This window comes from Propithecus coquereli, unplaced genomic scaffold (genome assembly GCF_000956105.1).
Source record: "Propithecus coquereli isolate 6110/MARCELLA unplaced genomic scaffold, Pcoq_1.0 Scaffold165, whole genome shotgun sequence".
NCBI lineage: Eukaryota > Metazoa > Chordata > Mammalia > Primates > Indriidae > Propithecus > Propithecus coquereli.
This window is the reverse complement of record NW_012141080.1, coordinates 828,008-849,843: the sequence shown is the minus strand read 5'-3', so window position 1 is coordinate 849,843 and position 21,836 is coordinate 828,008. Positions and strand designations below refer to the sequence as shown.

General features: G+C 45.7%; 1 protein-coding gene across 1 annotated transcript in view; it reads right to left on the bottom strand.

The window, feature by feature from the left end:
- Positions 1–241: 241 nt before the first annotated feature.
- COG4 (component of oligomeric golgi complex 4) overlaps positions 242–21,836 on the bottom strand; it is a 27,215-nt gene continuing 5,620 nt past the window's right edge. The window contains exons 4-19 of the mRNA XM_012641546.1: positions 20,895–21,069; positions 18,976–19,169; positions 17,092–17,197; positions 16,395–16,552; positions 15,267–15,325; positions 12,270–12,403; positions 11,612–11,730; positions 10,878–11,044; positions 9,904–10,069; positions 6,029–6,091; positions 3,091–3,207; positions 2,397–2,489; positions 1,784–1,867; positions 1,453–1,554; positions 1,031–1,159; positions 242–801 (exon numbers count right to left, since the gene is read on the bottom strand). Of these exons, the coding sequence (XP_012497000.1) occupies positions 667–801; positions 1,031–1,159; positions 1,453–1,554; positions 1,784–1,867; positions 2,397–2,489; positions 3,091–3,207; positions 6,029–6,091; positions 9,904–10,069; positions 10,878–11,044; positions 11,612–11,730; positions 12,270–12,403; positions 15,267–15,325; positions 16,395–16,552; positions 17,092–17,197; positions 18,976–19,169; positions 20,895–21,069 (2,001 nt within the window). The 3' untranslated portion in view covers positions 242–666. The remainder of the gene's footprint in view (positions 802–1,030; positions 1,160–1,452; positions 1,555–1,783; positions 1,868–2,396; positions 2,490–3,090; positions 3,208–6,028; positions 6,092–9,903; positions 10,070–10,877; positions 11,045–11,611; positions 11,731–12,269; positions 12,404–15,266; positions 15,326–16,394; positions 16,553–17,091; positions 17,198–18,975; positions 19,170–20,894; positions 21,070–21,836) is intronic.

The following is a 21,836-nucleotide window of genomic DNA, read 5'->3' as shown; positions in this document are numbered from 1 at the left end:
GTGGGAAGCTGCCCCTGGATGATCCAGCTTGTGCTGCTGAGGGCCCAAGAGCAGGGACGAGGGTCCAGGATTGGAAGAGGGCTCCTGCCATCACGTGGGGCCTGCAGGAGCTGTGCACAGTGCTGGGTGTGGGAAGAGGCTGAGGCCTTAGGCTTTTGCCTTCACACTTCAGTGCAACTGGTGGACCTATACTGGCCCAAAGCACCCAGCCCTCCCTGTTCCTGGGAATGGCACACTGGCATCTCTCCAAGGAATGTCTTTATTTAGGGATCATAAACGTCACAGCTTTTACTCAAAGTCAAACCTAATTCCCAGGTCCCCAGATGTACCCAAGTCTTCTTAGGCTGGCAGGGGCAGTATGTTTTTTGTAGTGTTTGAGGGCCACATAAAAAGCTGGCCTGGGGTGCATGCTGCCCGCCTTGGCTTTCCCACCTAATTAGGAGTCTACCTGTCTCGGTGGGGAAAGGCTGCCCCCAAAGCATCACCCGGCTAGGTCTGAGGGCAGAGCATGGAGTGAGCATAGGCTTTGTTTCCTTGCCGCCAGCCATGGAACAGTCTGGACTGTCAGAGCTCCCTCAAACCAGACAGGCTTGCTCAGCTCCTTGGCTATGGCCACTTGGGGAACAGGCCTGGAAGCGTGATGGGCCAGGTGGGCTCACCCTGGAGCTACAGGCGCAGCCTCTTGATGTCCTCGCTGCGGAAGTCTATGCGCAGAGCCAGCACCTGGCGCACTTCAGCAGGGGTGAGGCGCCATGTCAATGGGCCAGAGTTGGCACCCCAGTAATCTAGGATCTCAGTGACCTGTGGGGAAGAATGCAGAGACCCACTGGCAAGGTCAGGGCTGTCCTGAAGGAGGGTCCTGGGCCCCAGCAGGGGTAGAGCAGGGGTACTGAGGAAGGGGAATGTGCCCTACAGGGCTGGGCTGCTGCAGAGATAGGGTTTTGAGGGAGGGGTTTTGAGGATCCAAATTTTGTCATTGTCTCTCTTTCCAGTCACCTTTCCCTGGGTAGGCCAAGGGAGTCCCACATACCCGCTCCAGATTGAGGATTGTGGCCATCTGGGAGAGCCGAGCAAACTTGTCTCGGATGGTCCAGGTGGTCACCGTGGTAAGGTAGGCAATCAGTGACCTCAGCTCCTTGTCAAACTGCAGACCACCCAACTGCAGGAGAACACAAGATGGTTACGCTGTTTAAGGCCTGGCCCTCTGGCCAAGCAGAACTGGCTTCCAGTTGTCCTTAGAGCTGGGTGGCAAGGCTGGTTGGGCCTTATGTGGTGTCCTGTAGCTCCAGTTAGCTCTAAGGCCTCAGAAGCCAGAACAGGACTAGCTAGGCCTAGACATGCAGGGCTATGGGTAGCAGACAAGAGGGGACACGAGTCCTGGGGTGGCAGCATGATTTGTCTCCCTCAGAGAAGAAAAGACAGGGCTGTGGACCCGTGCCCCCTTGACCTTACCCGGTTGAAGGTGGATTTCAGCACCACTCTTTCCAACTCGACGGCAACAAGGTTGGTCATGAGGCCGGTCAGGCTGTCGTAGATGACTGGGGACAGGCTGGCCTGCGCACAGAGGCTCAACATCAGTGGGAGTGCCACCTAGCCTCTCTGCCTCTACGCTGGAGTCTTCAGGGGATGGGAAGAGCTCCCTGAGGCCATGGGGAGTGTTTCTATAGGCTAGGGTTGGAAGGGCTTTCAGGGTCCCCTGCAGGAATATGATGAGAAGCCACAGGCTGCTGGTTTGGGCAGAAGTGGGTAATCCTCTAAGCTGATCCTTCGAGCTCCTGCTCACCTTGAACTCTGCCATTAGCTGTTCCAAGTTAAGGATGAACTGCTGTACCCAAGGGTCGTTGGCTTCATAGTCGTTGAATTCTTCCTATGGTCAGGAAGCAAGGTGGGTCATCATGGGCCTCTTTCTAAGAAGTACCAGTCACCCCCACCCCACCTCTACCCGTCTAAGAAAATAATGTAAGAGGTTCTTCCACCCCTGGAGCTTCTGACTCTTCCAGTCTGGACACCCAGGGTAGAAGAACACTTCCAACCAGCGAACCGCCCTGGGCTGTAGCAGTAGCCCACATAGTATGGTAAAGCTCCTGGCATTTTACTCCCTCTTGCATCTCATGTTCTACAGGAATGAAATCACTAGGCTAAGGGAAAAAAAAGCTCTCAAGTTATGAAAGGTGGGGCAAGGAGAGCCTCAATAAAAGACGGTGAGTCAGGTTAAAGCAAGATCCTTCAGATGCCCTCCTCACTGTAAGAACAAACTTTCCCGGGAGGAACCTAGTCTTCAAGGGTAAGGGTGAGGAAATGGGCATCACGGCTCCGCTGCCTTCCAGCTGGGGATGGGGACGGGGTCGGGGTGGGGTGGTAATCCCGGGCTGATGGCTGCCTGTGGTCAGGCTGACCTCCTCGATGTTGTGGGAGACGGAGAGAAAGGTGTTGATCCAAGGCTGCACCTGCGGCTTGACTGCTGTGCTGTTGAGCTCTGTCAGCCCTTCCTGCACAAGGACAAGGCAGAGACACATCAGACACGGGAGGCACATGCCCCCTCTTCTTCATTCATCCCTTGATGGCAGGCATTCTTCCAGCTTGGAGGCATTCTACAGGCCCTGTTAGGAGTATGACAGAGAGAATGCTAATTAAAGAGGCCAGGACCAATGTGTCCCTTTCCAGATCTGTGCTGATTGAGGTCCAGGCTACAGATGAGACCCTGAGGTTCTGGTAAACTTTCAAAAGAAGAGATTTTAGAGTGCCTGGTGCTAGGCAGCACCTGTGATTAAGGCCAAGCAGCAGGTCAGAGCAACCGTGTGGTTCCATTTCCTCTGAGCAATTTTCTGAGGGCTGTTGTCATCGTGGGGGCCATGTGGAGATTCTAGAGGACCAGATGTTGGCTTGTCAATGTGACAACTTCACTGCTGAAAAACCAGCAAGGCCTTTAGTCTCAAGGGACGTGCACAACCTTAGGGGCTTGCGCTACTCCCTCCCTCCTCCTCCTCCCCGTTTCCTGTACACAACGGAGCCCAGGACAAGCCAGTTAACAATCTTCTCAGAGTAACACAAAGGCACAGGATTCAGTCAGCAGTTGAACCTGGGGCTTACCTGCAAGAGGTCTCGGAATTTGTTGGACACGGCAACCAGGTCAGAAAGGCAGCTGTCAAACTTGGCCTGGGCCTGCTCCCCTCCGATGCCCTGGTTGAACAGCTTGGTGCAGTCACTCTAGGGGAGAACACCGTGTTAAGGCTCCTGAGCATGCCTGGGCCATGGGAGTGTGGGGAGAGGCAGAGAGGAGGCCAGTATGCAGCCAGCCATTTCTCCTCATCCAGCTTCCTCTGGGAACAGCTACGGCCCATCGTTGGGAAGAGCCCTGGGTGGGCTTCAAAAAACCTGGATTCTATCCTGGTGGCTATCCACTGGGTTCCCACCTTCCCCTTGGGAACATGGGGGTACCAGTGTCAGGGGAACTGAAGAAGAAACATAAATGCCTGAAATGTTGCATACCCTTAGAGTAGACATTCCTAGATTCAAGTCCTAGCCCAGTCATGTATTAGTTGAATGACCTCGGGCAAATGATTTAAAGTGTCTGAGCTTCAACCTCCCTGTCTATAAAATGAGAAAACCAATTCCTGCTCCCATGGTACTGTGAAAGTTGTGTAAGATGATTCACAAAGTGCTTAGCCCGGTCCCTGGCACATGGTAGACACTAAGGAGACATTAGCTATTACTGTTACAGTTTCTGTTTCTTAAATATTTTGGTCTGGCTTCCAAAGGAAGATTGTCATGATCATAGCTAAGGTTTAAGTGCTTACTGTGTGCCAGGCTCTGTCCTAAACATTTTACTTTTATTAATTAAAGTACTTGCTCTCCTTAAAAAAAACAAAAACAAACCCACAAATGTTGTAAATAATGTTGAACTTAAAAAAAAAAAAGTACCGGCCAGGCACAGTGGCTCACACCTGTAATCCTGGCACTCTGGGAGGCCGAGGCGGGAGGATTGCTTGAGCTCAGGAGTTCGAGACCAGCCTGAGCAAGAGTGAGACCCCGTCTCTACTAAAAATGGAAAGAAATTAGCCAAACAACTAAAAATAGAAAAAATTAGCTGAGTATGGTGGCACGTGCCTGTAGTCCCAGTGACTCGGGAGGCTGACGCAGAAGGATTGCTTGAGCCCAGGAGTTTGAGGTTGCTGTAAGCTAGGCTGACACCACGGCACTCTAGCCCAGGCAAGAGAGTGAGACTCTGTCTCAAAAAAAAAAAAGTACCTACTTGTGAAGTAGGTAAAATTATTATCTCCATTGTACAGATGAGGAAACTGAGGCACAGAGAAGTTAATAACTTACCCGAAGCCATAGCAGTAAGTCATGGAGCTGGGATTCTAGTCTGGGAATTCTGGCTCCAGAATCCCTGTTCCTAATCACTATACTATGGCCTAGGTAGAGGGAACTCCACAGGGGGGACTTCTTGAAGCTCATGCTTTAGGTTGCAGGAGCTGCCCACATTCTTGTAGCCTCCACAGAAAGTCTGTGCTGTTTGGCCATGGGGCGGGGAGCAGTGTGGAAAGCTGCCCAGGGACTGACCTGGCAGGCAGAAGCCCTCTGTTCCCACAGCAGCTCCAACACTTACTATCTTTAACTAGCCTTGTGACCTCATCTGTAAGGTGGACATCATGCCACCTGACCTGCCTGTCTCAAGGGTTGCTGAGGGGCTGAGAAAGAACATCTGTGCGATGCAGTCTAAGGGGCGGGGGTGGGATTTATGGGAATTGTTTATTCAGCTCTTTCCTGTCCCTCTTTTCTTTCACTTGGCTAATTCTATGGGCCCACTTTGAATTTCTAACATTTCCCAGAATTTTACTTACAAAATCCAACAGTTAAGGATGAAGTCAGGAATATAATCTAAAGCGCCATGACTTAAAACCAATGAGGACAGCCACCTTGTTGAAAACATGGGAGGTCATAGAAACTATGTTATCAGTACATTGTATCACCTTATTTTTCATTTTAAGGACTTTTTGGAGTAAATGCCTAACCTAGTCCAGTTTACAGTACTACTATAAACTCTCACCTGACTGTTCTCCCTGAGCCTCCCTCAGTAACCCCGTTAGCTACTGGGTCCTCTCTCCCCTGGGTGCTGGCTCCCAGCCTCCTCCTCGGCCTGCCCAGCCCAAAGCCACACTTCACACCAGCTGGTGCCTCAAGCCCTTGCCTCCGCTGCAAAGCATCCTCCTGTCCTCCGCTGTCCAGGTGTCCCCTGTGGAGACAGGACCCTGACCTCACTCCCTTCCCAGAGGCTGAGCTGGGGAGTAGGGAAGAATTGAGCCCCTCATTTTCTAATACTTAAAGTGATGGCTCCATGCTGTTATTTGTAACTGTTAATATAATTAGTAAGTACCACTGTATGCCTCTCACATACCAGGTGCTTACCACATTGATCTCACAACAATGCTGCTTTACCTATGAGGAGACTGAGGCTCAGGGAGGTTACAGAATTTGCCTAAGGCCCCACGTTCACTGGTCAAGTGGAGATCTGGACTCAGGGGTATCTGACTTCAAAGCCCAAGCAATTTCCACTCTACTCTGATGCCTTCCTCCAAAAAATAACAGCAACCAGCTTTGTACAGTGCTTGGTGAACCTTATCTTAATCTCTTTCATTTATAGAGGGCTTTGTCATTTTTATAAGGTGCTTTCAACCCTGTTTTTTCATTAGTCCACCCCACAAGCCCAAAGTAAGGCAGGATAGAGATCTATCTGTATCTCATTTCACAGATGAAAGAACTGAGGCTCAGAGAGTTAAGAGACTTGTCCAAGGTCACATGCAAAGTATATGCTGGAAGAGCTAATTTGAATCCTGATCTTCCAACTCTTGATCTTTTCCCACTGGCCCAGGCATGCCTTGCTACCATGTCAATCACCAGTGAATCCCCTCAAGCGTGGCTCAGTGTCAGGGAACGCCCCTGTCTCCACCAGGAAGAGCGTACAGGGCTTTCTCTCCAAATGGGGAGGCTACAGCTGCTGAGAGCTGACAGGCAATTTCTCCCGTACCTCCAGTGTCTTCTTCAGAGTGGAGATGTTTTCACTGCAGACTTCCACGTTGTTCAGAGTTACCTGAGAGATGAAGGAGGAAGGAAGAATGTGATTTCCAGCTGATTGGTGTGTGCTACCCACTCCAACACCAGATTGGCCAACAGCTGCACTCTTTGAAGCTCAGAGAAGGACTGGCTGGACTTTAGACTCAGGCTAAGGAAAAGCCACACCACCGTCATCAGGCAGGATGCTCAGATCTCGGACTGGGCAGAATGGTGAACCAGGCTTGCTTTTTCTTCTACACCTAATGCCAGGGAGCAAAGCCATAGAGACCTCAGAGGTAGAAAGCCCAGGTTTCAGGTCTCTTGGCTCTGTTACCTACAGACCAGAAATGACTCAGGCACACAGGTCTGGAATAAGTTGCCAAGCCCAGGTCAGTGATACAAAGTCTGACATTCATTAAAGAAAAGCTTCCAGAAAGCCTGCCACCTATGAAGCATTTTCTCATCCTTTCTCTCATTGACCCTGCCAAATATCCCCACAAAACAACCCAGTTCATGGGAGCAAACGAGACTTCTAAGAAGGTGAAGTCACTAACGTCAGCCAACAACTGACTTGGCAAATATTTACTGAGTGCCTGCTATGTGCCAGACAGTGTTCTAGGCAGTGGGGAGAGAGCAGTTAACAAAACAGACAAAGTCCACCCCCTCATAGAGTTGATATCCCAGAAAGGAAGTCAGATAGTAAACAAATGTATGTATTATATAATGTAAGGTAGTGATAAATGCCACAAAGAAAAATAAAGCAGAGTAAGGGACAGAAACTCGAGTGACAAGGCCACAGAGCTGGAGCCAGGTTTAGCATTCAGGTCTCCCTACTCTGGAGCCAAGGGCTCCTTTCATAATTCAAGTGCCTTACAGACTAGGTGCAGAATACTAATTGTAAAAAGTAGCATGTGACAAAAGTGATAATTAAGGCACGTACTGCTCTGGCCATTTAGAAGAGAAAAAAAAACTGTTTTGGTCTGAGGCATTTAAGGAAGGCTCCATGGCAGAGTTGGTAGCTGAGCTGAACTTAAAAGGCTGGAATAAGCTGGGCACAGGTACACAACTGTAGTTCCAGCTACTCAGAAGGCTGAGGCAAGAGGATCACTTGAGCCTAGGAGTTTGAGACCTGCCTGAGCAACGTGATGAGACCCTCTTTCTTTAAAAAAAAAGCTGGAACACAATTCTTTTTTTGTCTTGTTCTGTCACCTGGGCTAGAGTGCCATGGCATCAGCCTAGCTCAGAGCAAGCTCAAACTCCTGGGCTCAGGTGATCCTCCTGCCTCAGCCTCCTGAGTAGCTGGGACTACAGGTCCATGCCGTGACACCAGAGGCTGAGGCAGGAGGATCGCGTGAGCCCAGGAGATTGAGGTTGCTGTGAGCTAGGCTGATGCCACGGCACTCTAGCCCGGGCAACAGAGCCAGACTCTGTCTTAAAAAAAAAAAAAAAAAAAGGAATGGCAGAAAATCCCAAAATGCATTTGGGAAATAGCAGAGTCAGTTCACAAATATGTGCTGGGAAGTGGCAAGACATAGAGGGGCAGAGGTGGGTGGAGACTGGGATTGAGGTGCTGTGCTGAATCAGAGTTAGGCCTTTGTCCCTGTGGACAGTGGGGTGGCACTAAAGATTTTTAAAAGCAGGTGAATGCCACATGAGCACAGCTGTGGCTTGGGAATACTCACTTAGTGGCTCTGTGTGGGGGGAATTATCGTTCAAGAGGCTCTCACTGCCTCTGAACTGGTGTGCTAGTGGTGTGACCAGGAAGGCAGGGGTGAAGTAGGGGGAGCCAATCTTCAAGATGAGCCAGGAGTTTCAGGATAAAAGGAGAATCCCAGAACCCCAGGGACTGAGATTAGGCAGTCCCTCTTGCCTTCCCCAGAGTGCTTCCTTTGTCAGCGTCCTGCAGCCAATACTGAAACCCACACTGCGGACGGTGCTGCTTGGGCCACTCTGGCAATAGATGGATAAGCCTAAAGGCCTTTCTTTAACACGCCACAACACAAGCCTGCTAACATTACAAGTTTCCAGAGAAATAACTGCACTGTCATGACAGCTTAGGGATGAAAGCCACAACATAAGTGTTTCCAAGGCATTTAAGGACACCAAGAATAATTATCACGAGGGAAAAATGTATTTGGGGTCAAATGGTATTGATTTCAAAGTTTCCCCTGTATTGACAGACATTGTAAGCATGGATTCACTGGGCTTATCCCCTGCCCACGGTGAACGACACGTCAGTACAGTTGGAGAATTTATCTTGACAGCCAAATGAATCAAAGTGACAAAAAATAGGCCCTGCAGTGGCAGTGATGACATTTTAAGTACTTGGCATTGGGAAAACTGGAAACCTGTCATCAAGCATTTAGCATCACCTTTGTATCTGGCCTTATCTTCTGGGCCCTCAAACAATGAAACTGTGTGAATGGGAGGTCCTCACAGAGCAGTGAAAGAGCGAACACACGCCGGCCAGCCTTTGGATGTGCGTGGTCGGGTGGTGGAAAATGGGACTGGAGAGGTGGGATGGCTCAGACTTAGGAGGCCTAAACAGGCAGACATCTAGCTTTGATGTCGTGGGCAGCAAGGAGGCAATGAATATTTCTGAGCACAGAAATGAAAGAATGAAAATAAGATCTGTAAAAAATGAAATAGAATGCAAACAAAATAAATTTAAGTCAGTTCATGATCATATGATGCAGTTACTGGACATTTTGGCAAAGTTCTCCAAAGGTACCATATTTCAGAGGCAACAGTTTTTTGGAACTGATCCTCTTTTATGGCAACAATCATGACATCCCAGATTGACAGAACCCATGCCCAGGGAAAATATTTTCAATGACAGGAAGAAAGTGGGGCTGCCTAAATAGTCTTCATATTGGATCAGTCTGATGACTAGTTACTGTGGGTTCCCCTGCACAGAGGCAGGGTAGATATTAGCAAGTTTAGGTTTGTGTCTCTGAAAGAAACAGCTCTTAACTTTTTTGGGGTCATAGAACCTTTTAAGAATCTGGTAAAAGCTAAGGACTCTGCTTCCAGAAAAATGCATGTACACATTTTTGCATTGAACCCCATGTGTAGACCATTGATTGAGAGTTCTGCTACTGGATGTTCCCTTCAGGCTCTGAACTTGCCAGTGTGAGGGATGGAGCAGAATGGACTTCTGACAGCGCTGTTCCTGTGCGTGCCAAGACAGAGTGTGCCACAGAAGCATGCGCTTAGGACTCATGCATGTTCTCTTTGGCTCATCACAAACTGCCTGTTGCTTTGCACAAATCCTTTCATCCTTCCATGCTTCTCCTTGCTGAGCTGTCACACAACTTCTAAGACTCACATCATATCTGTCATTCTGGGTAGCTGAGGGCTTCAATAAGGTCACCTTGCCAGAGGAAGCTGAAAGCCTAAGATGTGCACTAGAAAAGCAGTCCTGGTAGGCCTGAAGGATTGGCACCCACCCGTGCTGTGGGCCTCTCCTCAGAGAAGCAGTCTGGAGGCCTGGCACGGATGTTAGTTACAGCAGGTTCTGTGGCTGATGCGAGCCACGCCTGACACTCAGTGGGGGCCCTGAACAGCTGGGCAGTGCTCTTGGGAAGAGACTCCAGGTGAGAGCTGAGAAGCCCAGCCTTCTGGCAGGGAATAGTGCATATCCTGGCTCAGGCTACTTAGGATAGGTCCCTGAGGAAGAGGCAGTTTCAGAACCTTCTAGAAGGAGCTTTCATTAAAGGAGGAATTTTCTTTCTAAACAGACACTGGAGGAAAAGTTTCCAGCTCAATGCTGATTATACTGTGGTTTAGAGATCACAGTTCAACCTCTCAAGATAAACTGACCCAGCTCCTGATCTGTGGGGTACCTACCAGGAAGGACAGCTTGGCCTCGTCAGTGCTCTCGATGCCTTTTGTGTCAAATTTGCCCTGCTGGAGGCTGCTATGCATGATGTTCACGGCACTTGTCACCCCGCGCTGGATGTCCTGTAAGGTTGTGGCCGGGAAGCCCATCCGCAGCTTGTTGCACAGAACATCCCTGGGGGGCAGAATGGCATATGGGGAGTGACAGCACTCAAGTGGCCTCCAGGACAGCAGGACCAGAGTGCCCATTACCCTAATCCAGCACCACAAGCTGGGGAGAATAACCAGTCCTTGAGACTACTGTAGGAGACCCTAGGAGCCAGGGTATGAGAGTGACCAACACTCCTCAAGGACACCGATGTGACAACGACATACAGAGGAGACTGGCCAATGCTTTATTTCGTATGATGCTTTCAATTATCACCACTGCGCTCCAACAAATGAAGCAGAGGCAGTGTGGCTGAGTGTAGGCAGTGCTGTATAGGAGTTGAGAGAACAGGTTTTGCGTCAGTCAGCTCTGCATGCTGTAGTCCACCACTCAGGAGGTGTGTGATCTTTGATGAGGGATGCAATCTCCCTAAACCCCAGTTTCTTCATTTATAAAACAGAGCTAATAGCTCCTACCTCACAGGGTTGTTATTAGGACTAGAAAAGAGTAGAAGATCAGCATAGTGTCTGGCTGTAGCAATGGTAACTATGAGTGGTATTATTACAACGACTGCTTTCATTTGAACTGCCCGTTCTTTTTCCTAGAAATGAGGGCCTCTTCAATCCAGTTCAGGGAACAGAAATTTGGCCCATAAGATATCTGGCTGATCAACAGCTGCCAGGATACTGTGCTAGGGACAGGAGCTTATGTCCTGTGTAGAACTGAACTAGAATCATAAGGAAAAAAGGGGGTGGGGGAAGAAACAAATAGGCCTCAGGAATCAACCACAACTAGGACATTTCTGCCTAGAAAGGAGAAAGGGAGTCAACCATACCTGAAGTCAGACTCTAGCTCTGTGGTGGCGAGGTTGATCATGGCACAGAGACAATCGATGCTGGAGCTGGACAGAGCCCGCCCAATGCACTTCTTAACAATGTAGAAGACGTCATCCACCATGCTTGAGGTCAACTGGCCCTTCTCACAAGTGTCCAGGGCCACAGCCTACCCAAAAGGCAAAACACGCAGTGAGGGTTCCAGTTCTGCATGTCCTGTTCTAGATGGTTCTGGTGACACTAGCCCTGGCGCTACTCCCTTTTCTATACTTTGTCCATGTTTCTCCCAACATGGTTTATTCTGGACACAGCTTGGTGTAGATCCTCCTTGCCAAAGTAGCTTACTTTTCTATTGATCACTAGATTAGGAAGTTAAATATTTAGGGCCTTTGCCTTGGAGACATCTGTTACCTGGGATGTAAGACATCTGTAGAGGCCCTACTTCCCTGAGGCTTCTCACCCACATACCTCCAGGGAGCAGGGAACAAGTAGGCTCCCTGAGGAACTAAGCTATTCTTTTGTAATCCTTGGGAAAGAAGTCCCAACTGAGTATACGAAGAGTATGATAACGCCAAAGATGCTCTCTCTAACCATACAAAGGGGTGCCACTCAGTTTACATGCAAGAGTATTCTCAAAACAGGACCAAGAAATATGCAAGACATGCTCAGCCTTTTCCTTCAGCCTGGCTTCTTGGACAGGAAGCCCCACTTCTAAGAGATGTGTTCTATGTCCTACCTTATTGACAGATTCCCTCATGAAGTACTCCTCCATGGTAATATATAAGCCAATTAGTTCCTGCATGGTACAGCTCAATAAGCAGTTATTGAGGAGTTTGTCCAAACACTTCTGGTGCTCTAGGGGACAGCCAAGAAAGGAATACTCACTTTTTTCCCCAAAGGAAACAGAGCAACTTTTTCATTTTTTCAAGTATTTTTCGAGTCTTTGTTCCAAATATGTACACATTTTACATGGTTGTAATCAAAGTACAGATATAATTTTGTATTCTGCTTTAAAAAAAGTATAAGTATTTTTCATGTTTCTACATATCTTACTTATTTTTTCTTCTTCCTTATTTTTAAAAATTTTTAAATTTTTTTTTAGAGACAGGGTCTTGCTCTGTTGCCCAGGCTGGAGTGCAGTGGCACGATCATAGTTCACTGCAGCCTTGTGTTCCTGGGCTTAAGCAATCCTCCTGCCTCAGCCTCCTGAGCAGCTGAGACTACAGGCACATGCCATCATGCCTGGCTAATTTTAATTTTTTTTGTAAAGACGGGGTCTCACTATGTTGCCCAGGCCGATCTCGAACAGTTAAGAGATTGTTGCTTAACTATTACAAACAGTGCCAACTATATATACCCCAGCCCTCCCAGAGAATATGGGAAACATGTTTTACCTTGCTTTACTTCTTCTGGAGCCATGGAGTCCCCCACCTCAAAATCAGAGCTGATCCTCTTCCTGAGGAAGCGTAAGTACAGCTCACTGCGGGCATTCATCAGGGTGACCTCAGTCAGGATGGGGTCCAATTCCCTGAGACAGATGGAGCACAAAGAATAGGACGTTGGGTTCCCTCAGATAGAAAAGCTATAGGGCAAACATAGTCCCAAGCTCCCCTCTCTACTGGGCCCATAAGGATCAGCTCTGCCAGATGGTCATCCTGGCTCTGTTGACCTGATTATAATCAGAGACAGCTGTCAATCACATTTTCCATTTACCTGTTTCACCTAAATCATTCATCCCTAAAATTCTGCCAGGGCTAACTGGGTGCAGTAGTGTGTACCTACAGTTCCAGCTACTCAGGAGGCTGAGACAGGAGGGTCAATGAAGTCCAGGAGTTAGAGGCCAGCCTGGACAACATACAAGACCCTGTTTCTAAAAAAATTCTAGTCTGGGCACGGTGGTTCACACTTGTAATCCCAGCACTTTGGGAGGTCAAGGTGGGAGGATCACTTGAGGCCAGGAGTTCAAGACCAGCCTAGGCAACGTGCGAGATCCTGTCTCTACAAAAAAAAGAAAAAATTCTGCTAGAGCTAAATAAGAGATTGGGGAGGTGTTTTTCTGTTTTTTTTTTTTTTTGTGGTTTGAATAAAAATTGTCTATGTCCCACGTGAAGGAAAACATACTTCCTCAATCTCTAATTTAGCCTTGGCAGGATTTTAGGAAATATTATTAAACTGTCCCCATACCCATTCATCTATCCTGATGAATAGCCAAAATAACCTTGGAAAAAAAAAAACAAAGTTATAGGACTCATACTTCCTGATTTCATAACTTACCCCTAAAGCTATAGCAATCAAGACTAATTGGTACTGGCATAAAGATAGAAATAGATCAGTGGAATAGAATTGAGAGTCCAGATGGTCAACTGATTTTCAATGACAGTGCTAAGACAATTCAATAGAGAAAGAATGGTATTTTCAACAAATGTGCTGGGACAATTGCTATCCACATGAAAAAAGAGTCAAGCTGAATCCCTACCTCATATTATATACAAAAATTAACTTCCTTTGCATGGTGAAGTTCAAGAGATCTTTTCAAAATATAAATCATACCACATTGTTTCCATAGTTCTCAGGATACAAGACTCTGAACAGCCTGACTGTTAATAACCTGACCATATTCATCTCATTCCGGGCTCTCCTCACCTCATTGCACTTCAGCTATGCTTGCCTTCTACGTATGACCTTTGCACACGCTTTCCCCGCTCTATCCAGAACATTCTTCACTTCTTATTCCTACTCACTCTTAAGGTCTCAGATTTAAGGTCATTTCCTCAGGAATTCTTTCTTTAACTTCCCAAGATTAGGTTACATCCTCTTATTACATGCGGTCCTGCACCATACACTTAGTATATCATAATGGTTAACAGCATGAACTCTAGAGCCAGACTGCTTGGAAATGGAAATTTCTTGCTCTGCCACTTCCTAGCTACATGACCCTAGCTACATGACCCAGCCTTCAGTTTCTTTATCTATAAAATGTTTATGGATTAAATCAGTGATTTTCGACTGAGGGTAATTGTGCCTCCCCGGGGGATGACCAGCATCTAGTAAATAGAGGCCAGGGAGCTGCTATCATCTTACAGTGCTCAGGACAATCCCCCATAAGAAAGAATTATCCAGCCCAAATGCCATGAGTGCAGAGGTTAAGAAACCTTGGATTAAATGATTTAATATTTGTTAAGTGCTTAGAACAGTGTCTGGTATAAACACTACATATGGGTTAGCTATTTCATTATCTGTCTACTTTATAGACCATAGGTATCACAAAGAAAGAATTATGTTTGTTTTGCTCACTTTGCTTGCTGCCATATCAAGGACCAGTGTCTGGCACATACTGTATACTAAATAAAACTTCGTTGATTGTATATATACATTTTTATAATGTTTGGATTATCTTTTAACAAGCATGTATTATCTTTACTATAAAAAAGTAAAAGTTTAAAATTTTAGGATAGCAGTTACCTGTGGGAAAGGGAAGAGGAGAGTCACTCTGGGGGCTTCAAAAGTACAGTTATGTACTGCATAATGACATTTTGGTCAAGGTCGGACCACATGCATGAAGGTGGTCCCACAAGATTATCATATTTTTACTGTATCTTTTCTTTTCTTTTTTTTTTTTTTTATTGAGATAGAGTCTCACTATGTTGCCCGGGCTAGAGTGCCATGGCGTCATCCTAGCTCACAGCAACCTCAAACTCGTGGGCTCAAGCAATCCTTCTGCCTCAGCCTCCCGAGTAGCTGGGACTACAGGCATGCGCCACCATGCCTGGCTAATTTTTTCTATGTATTTTTAGTTGTCCGATTAATTTCTTTCTATTTTTAGTAGAGACGGGGTCTCGCTCTTGCTGAGGCTGGTTTCAAACTCCTGAGCTCAAACAATCCGCCCGCCTCGGCCTCCCAGAGAGCTAGGATTACAGGCGTGAGCCACCGCGCCCGGCCTGTATCTTTTCTTTGTTTGGGTATGTTTAGATATACAAATACTTATTGTGTTATAATTGCCTACAGTATTCAGTATAGTAACATGCTGTATAGGTTTGTAGCCTAGGAGCAATAGGCTATACCATATAGTCTAGGTATTTAATAGGCTATACTATATAGGTTTGTGTAAGTATACTCTATGATGTTCACACAATGGTAAAATTGCCTGACAACACATTTGTCAGAATGTATCCCTGTTGTTAAGTTATGCATGACTGTACTGATAATGATCTATCATTCTTTATGAACCATGTTATATATACTTTTGTTTGTATGATATATTCCATTGAAAAATAAGAGTAATAAATGAAATATTTTAAAAACATAGACCACATTGTAACAGGGTAGTCTGAATTATACATGATTACCAATTACAATTCCTACAGGCTACAGAAAAGAAAAGGCTTTACTACCTTGGTTCGATTTTTTCTGTCGTAGAATTTCTCATCAAGTTGCTCTGGACATGCCGGAACTGCAATGTACCACAAAAATCAGAATATTCTTCCCCACTCCCCATCTGTCTGCCTCTTCCTGGTCACTTCAAACTTTTCACATACAAGAACATTTAGGTTTAGTCTGCCTACCAATCTTACCTTTCCTTCAAGCTAGAGGTGGGCTTTTAGGATGATGGGCCAAAGATTTGCTTTTGGTTTAGATGCTAATAATACTCACCTCTATTACTGCACTTAAAAGTAATGCTAATGGTGTTTTAATGGACTACCGTTGAGTCTCCAAGTCTGGAATTCTAGAAATAAAATTGTAAGAGGCCACTCCCATTTCTTTCTTTCTTTTTTTTGAAAGAGACAGGGTCTTGCTCTGTTGCTCAGGCTGGAGTGCAGTGGCCTGATCATAGCTCACTATAAACTTGAACTCCTGGGCTCAAGGGATTCTCCTGCCTCAGCCTCCTGAGTAGCTGGGACTATAGGTGTGCATCACCACACCGGCTAATTTTTTTGTTGTTGTAGAGATTGGGGTCTCACTATGTTGTCCAGGCTGGCCTCAAACTTCTGGCCTCCAGCCATTCTCCCGCCACTTTTGGAAAAAGTGCTGGGATTACTGGCATGAGCCACTGCACGTGGCTAGCTATTCTTATTTCTATGTCCTATTTTTACTTTCTCTGCTCAAAGGAATGGGAAAATAAAGTTCTGAAAAAGCAGACATTATCTTTAGCACTTAAGGAACTAAGGGGAAATGTGAGACAAATTACTTGACATTCAGTAGGACCTTAGGAAATAAAATTCTCATTGTATCACGAGAGGGCACTGTTGTGTATTCTGTGATGGAGAATTGGTCTACGGTTTCTGTCTTGTTCCTTTCAGGAAGCCCTTTTTATTTCCTTCTCAGTCTTGTACTGAGGCCATCATCATCTCAACAACACCTCAAGTTCACAGTAAGCTGCTGATGGGCAAGATGCAGGCATGTACTTGGCATGTAATTCTTCTGCTGTCTGCAGTTTTTTTCATTTTTTCCCCTTTAATTTATTCTGCTCAATGTCCCTGGCTAAAGCTGCTTCCAAACTGTCTGTAGCTTTCCCCGCTCACCTGCTGGTGGTAGTCCCTCTGCCTGATGAACTTGTCCACCACCTTCTCCACTTGTCTGTCACATTCCACCTGTAGATATTTGATCAGGGTATAAAGTTTCCCTGGCCCGTAATAAGTCTCCACTATTGGTTGGTGGGTTTCCACGATGCGGGCAATCCCTAGAAGGAAGGAAGTGAGAGGGTTGGATTCCAAATATTCCTCCCACAAAATAAACTCCTTTCTCCCATCCAGGACTAATCCAGGGTCTAATTCAATTCTTTTTGGCTGCTTCACTTCCTAAAATTAACATCAATAATTCTAGTCAGTGCTAGGGGGTTGCTAAGAAAACTTGTTTGTTAAGTATGCACAGTGCTTGGTATACCAGAAAGAATTAGGTAAGTTACGTTGATACTATTTTCTATAGCAGCATCTCTGGAAATCAGCATCACTCTCTTTCCAGTAATTTATTTCAGGGTTAAATTTATTCTAATAGAATTTGGGTCTTGAGTCTTAACGAGGATCACAATACCAGAGAGACTGTAAGTAATCTTAGCTAATCAGATGCTGACTCTGAAAGTTAATTCTCCAATAAATCAATACACAGTAAACTGCAAGATTAAGTTAAAGGCATCAGGCTGGAGGTGAGAGAAGAAGGGCTAGGATGCACGTGTCAGACAGAAATGTCTCCAGTCTCCCCAGGGTGGAGAAAGAGGCTCGCCTTCAAACAGAAGAGTGAGTGTATCTGCGAAGATGACCGCAGCTCTTCGATCACTCATGTCCGTCCCTAGCACCAAGAGCAGATTCTCTTCAGCTTTACTGGCCACCTGAAAAAAGTAGAAAATACATACATATTTGTCAGACCAAAGGCTAGCCTGACGCCAGGTATGACTCAGTTTTCCAAAAAGGCCTCCCAGGACGGGCACATGGCTCACATCTATAATCCCAGAATGTTGGGAGGCTGAGACAGGAGGATCGCTTTAGCCCAGAAGTAAGATAGCGAGAGCCCGTCTCTACAAAAAAACACACAAAAAGACTAACCAAAAAGGCCTCCCATTGGCTTTCTTTATTCCATGTTTCCCTTGATGCTTGGAAGCCTAGGCAGCACAGAGGAACCTCTCTTGGGAGGCTCTGGGCTATCTGAGCTTCAGGCAGGAAAAGAAACTTGAGCATGGTGGTAGCTCTTCTTCCATTCAGAGGTATAAACGATGCTTTTCTTTTCTTTGAAAATATGGACTGCCATGTGCCAAGGGGGAGAGTCCTCAGTTTCAATAATCTTCTCAAAGTATAACTTGTTATTAATTGTGCTTTGTCAAGCAGGACAAAAAAATCTGTGTACTTTTTGTTTCTTGGAGATAGCGTCTCCCTCTGTCGCCCTTGGGGCTAGAGTATAGTGGCGTCATCATAGCTCGCTGTAGCCTCAAACTCCTGGGCTCAAGTGATCCTCCTGCCTCAGCCTCCCGAGTAGCTGGGACTACAGGCCCACGCCACCAGGCCTGGCTGATTTTTTCTATTTTTAGTAGAGATGGGGTCTTGCTCTTGCTCAGGCTGGTCTCGAACTCCTGAGCTCAAGTGATCTTCCTGCTTTGGCCTCCTAGAGTGCTGGGATTACAGGCAGGAACTACCTTGCCAGGCCAAGGAAGGGACTTTTAGTGGATTAAAAGTAGTAGCCATTTCCAGGTCCCAGGTGGCAGAGTAATGATAAAAAAGTACCATAGAGCAGTTGTATTTTATTTTTAATTAATTTTTTTAACAACTAAAACACACACTTAAATGTTCAAAAGGAACAAAAGAGTATTCATTGAAAAGTGGCTCTTCCTCCTATGTCTCTTGATCTCCTAATTCTCTTCTAGAGTTGACCATTGTTAGCCCTTCCAAACATATCCTATGTTTATACAAATACGTATCTTTATTGCCACCCCCTTCATTTTAAACAGGAATAGCATACTGTTTTATACCTTGTTTTTTTTAATTTAACAAACCACATATGCGGGAGAGTAAAATATGTCTCATTTTTTAAAATGGCAGAACAGTGTTCTATTACAGAGAATTTTTGGGGAGAGAGGGTCAGGAGGCACTGACATATAGTTAAAAAAACGTGGATTTACTCCTCTGCATCTAAGCGGTGGAAGTGAGGAAGCCTTAAGGCTATAACCAAAATCTCTTTCTTTTTCAGGATTTAACCTTAAGCGACCTCAGCTCCTTTATCTCAGTATGCCCTATTTTGAGACTCCAGCCTGGTTACTAAGTCTTAAAACCACTAAGAATTCCAATTGCTCTCAAAAGAAGCCGGGTCCTGACTGACACCTTGAAAAGAGTGATTCGACTTGTCGGAGAACTTGCATTTTAATTTTCCTATACTTTCACCTGGTCTGTTAGAAATCAACATACATCAGCAGATATGTTGGCCATGCCTGGTACATAGTAGGCTGGCAATAGGTGTGTTGATGGATGCATGCATCCTGTCCTGCCAGACTATAGCAAGAGCAGAAAGGGAGTCATATCCAGAAGAGAGAAAGTATCTACAGAAACCGGATCCATCCAGTGCTCCAATCTGCAGGCAAGGGACCATACAATTATCCTGACAAGCAATCGGGGTCCATACCTGCTTGCAAAGGTATTCTGAGAACTTGCTTAATCCCTCCTCATGCAAACCGAGCAGTGGGAAGATCTTGAAGAAGCGCTCCACCTGGGGTAGATCCCCTTCCTTGGTGGCGATGGCAAACTTCTCTGCTACGATGGCTTTGAGACGCTGCTCAGCTTCCTGCAGCAATTTCAGGTTGGCATCAATCATGCTCCCTGCTCGATGGGGAGAAAATGACAATTAGTGTAAAGAATGGCACTGTGTCAGGTGCATGCCACTTAGTTTGTGCACTACCATTCATTTGATAAATGTATATTAAGTTTGAGCTCAGGAGTTCGAGACCAGCCTGAGCAAGAGCAAGACTCCGTCTCTACCAAAAATAGAAAGAAATTAATTGGACAGCTAAAAATATATATAGAAAAAATTAGCCGGGCATGGTAGCACATGCCTGTAGTCCCAGCTGCTCGGGAGGCTGAGGCAGGAGGATCGCTTGAGCCTAGGAGTCTGAGGTTGCTGTGAGCTAGGCTGACGCCACGGCACTCTAGCCCGGGCAACATAGTGAGAGTCTGTCTCAAAAAAAAAAAAAAAAAAAAAAAAATGTATATTAAATACTATGTGCAAGACACTGTGCTGGTGGCTGGTCCGCGCACAGTGGTGTTTACAACTAATTGATTCCTTTGTTCCTTCTCCACTCCCACTGCTTCACTTGACAAGGCTTAAAAAAAGAAAAGATATTGTGCTAGCAATACAGATGATTAAAAGATGAATCAGCCATGATCCTACCTACCAGCACAGAAGTTATGATTAAATAAAAGAGATAAGGTGTGTGCACAAATAACTATAATAAAATTCAGTGTATGATAAGCATCATAAGAAAGGTGCCTAAAAGTCACATTTCTGGTAGAAGTAATCAGAATAGGTTTCCTAGAGAAGGTGACATCCCATCTCTCAAAGATGGGCAGGATTTTTTTTACCTACATAGGAGGGACATACATTCCAGGCAAAGTGAATGAAATAAGCAAAATAATAGAAGCAGAAAGATGAGAAGAGTATTTGCAAAGTATTACAAGTAGCGTATGCCCTGACGTATAGAGGAGCTCAACAAATACTTGCACCGTGAATGGATGCAGGAGTGAATAGTAAGAGATAAGGCTAGAAAGACAGGGTGAGTCAAGATCATGGAAGTTCCAAAATACCAAGCTAAGAATTTCTTTTTAAAATTTTTTTTGAGACAGAGTCTTGCTCTGCTGCCCTGGATGGAGTGCAGTGGCATCACCGTAGCTCACTGCAATCTCAAACTCCTGGGCTCAAGTGATCCTCCTGCCTCAGCTTCTGGAGGAGCTGGGACTACAGGCACATGTCACCATGCCTGGCTACTTTCTCTATTTTTTTTTTTTTTTAGTAGAGACAGGGTCTTGCTCTTGCTCAGGCTGGTCTTGAACTCCTGAGCTCAAGTGATCTTCCCACCTCAGCCTACCACAGTGCTAGGATTACAGGCCTGAGCCACCTTGCCCGGCCTGTTAAAATCTTATTGTACTCTATTCACCCTTGTTATGATGATGATGATGATGATGAAGAAGGGATGGAGTGGGATGGCATGAGATTTCATCACACCACTTAGAACAGTGTGCAATTTAAAACTTATAAAATGTTTTATTTCTGGAATTTTCCACTTACTATAAATATTTTTGGACCTTCGTTGACTGAGAGTAATTGAAACCATAGAAATAGAAAGTGAACAATAGAAAGTGAAACTCCTGATAAGGATGGAGGGACTACTGTAATATCACCTGTCCTTGGATAGTACAGGACCTATATAGGGCCTACTACCAGACAAGACAACTTCCTAATAACTGATCCCTTTTTCCTGGTTCGGTTTGCCTGGTTCAGATTATAGGTGATTTTAACTAACCTAAAAATCAACAGTTTGGAAAGCTGACCTTCTTTCCCCTGTCGGCTGAGCTCAATGACTGACTTGTCCAAGCACAAGTAGCGATGAATATGGGCTGCAGCCTGCTCATAGTCTTCATTCCTCAAAGCAGTCTGAACTCCATCCATGCAGAACTTCAGGTCCAAGATGTCATCAGCTCTCTGAATGGCCTGATAGAGGCGGTTCTGCAAAAAGACTTGGTGCTTAGAAACGACATCCTATTCTTTTAAATACACCTCTTCAGAAAGTAGGGAGATTGAGGAGCTGAATCTGGTTAATCACAGGTCCTTTTCAGCTTTCACTAGCAAACTCACAAACACCACCACTACCACTCACAAAACTGTTATTGACAATGATCAAGACCCCTGACAGGTATCATACAATTTTATTAATATGGCCAAATCATTCATTTTCATGGAAGCAGGAACAGAGATAATCCATATTTATATAAATATTTGTCTTATTTTGTTAAATTTATAATAGAATCAGAATGTGTCTGATATTTTGGGAATAGGATATTGTAAACCAAGTAACGAAGTTAAGTGAAATATGTGGAAGGTATTTTTCTTTTAGAACAAATAAGCATGTTTAAAAAAATCTTTAAGGCCGAGGCAGGAGGATTGCTTGAGCTCAGGAGTTTGAGACCAGTCTGAGCAAAATCGAGACCCCCATCTCTACTAAAAATAGAAAAAATTACCTGGGCGTGGTGGTATGTGCCTTTAGTCCCAGCTACTTGGGAGGCTGAGGCAGGAGGATCGCTAGAACCCAGGAGTTTGAGGTTGTAGTGAGCTATGATGGTGCCACTGCACTCTAGCCAGGGTGACAAAGGGATACGCTGTCTCAAAAATAATATAAATAGGCTGGGCGCGGTGGCTCACGCCTGTAATCCTAGCTCTCTGGGAGGCCGAGGCGGGCGGATTGTTTGAGCTCAGGAGTTCGAAACCACCCTGAG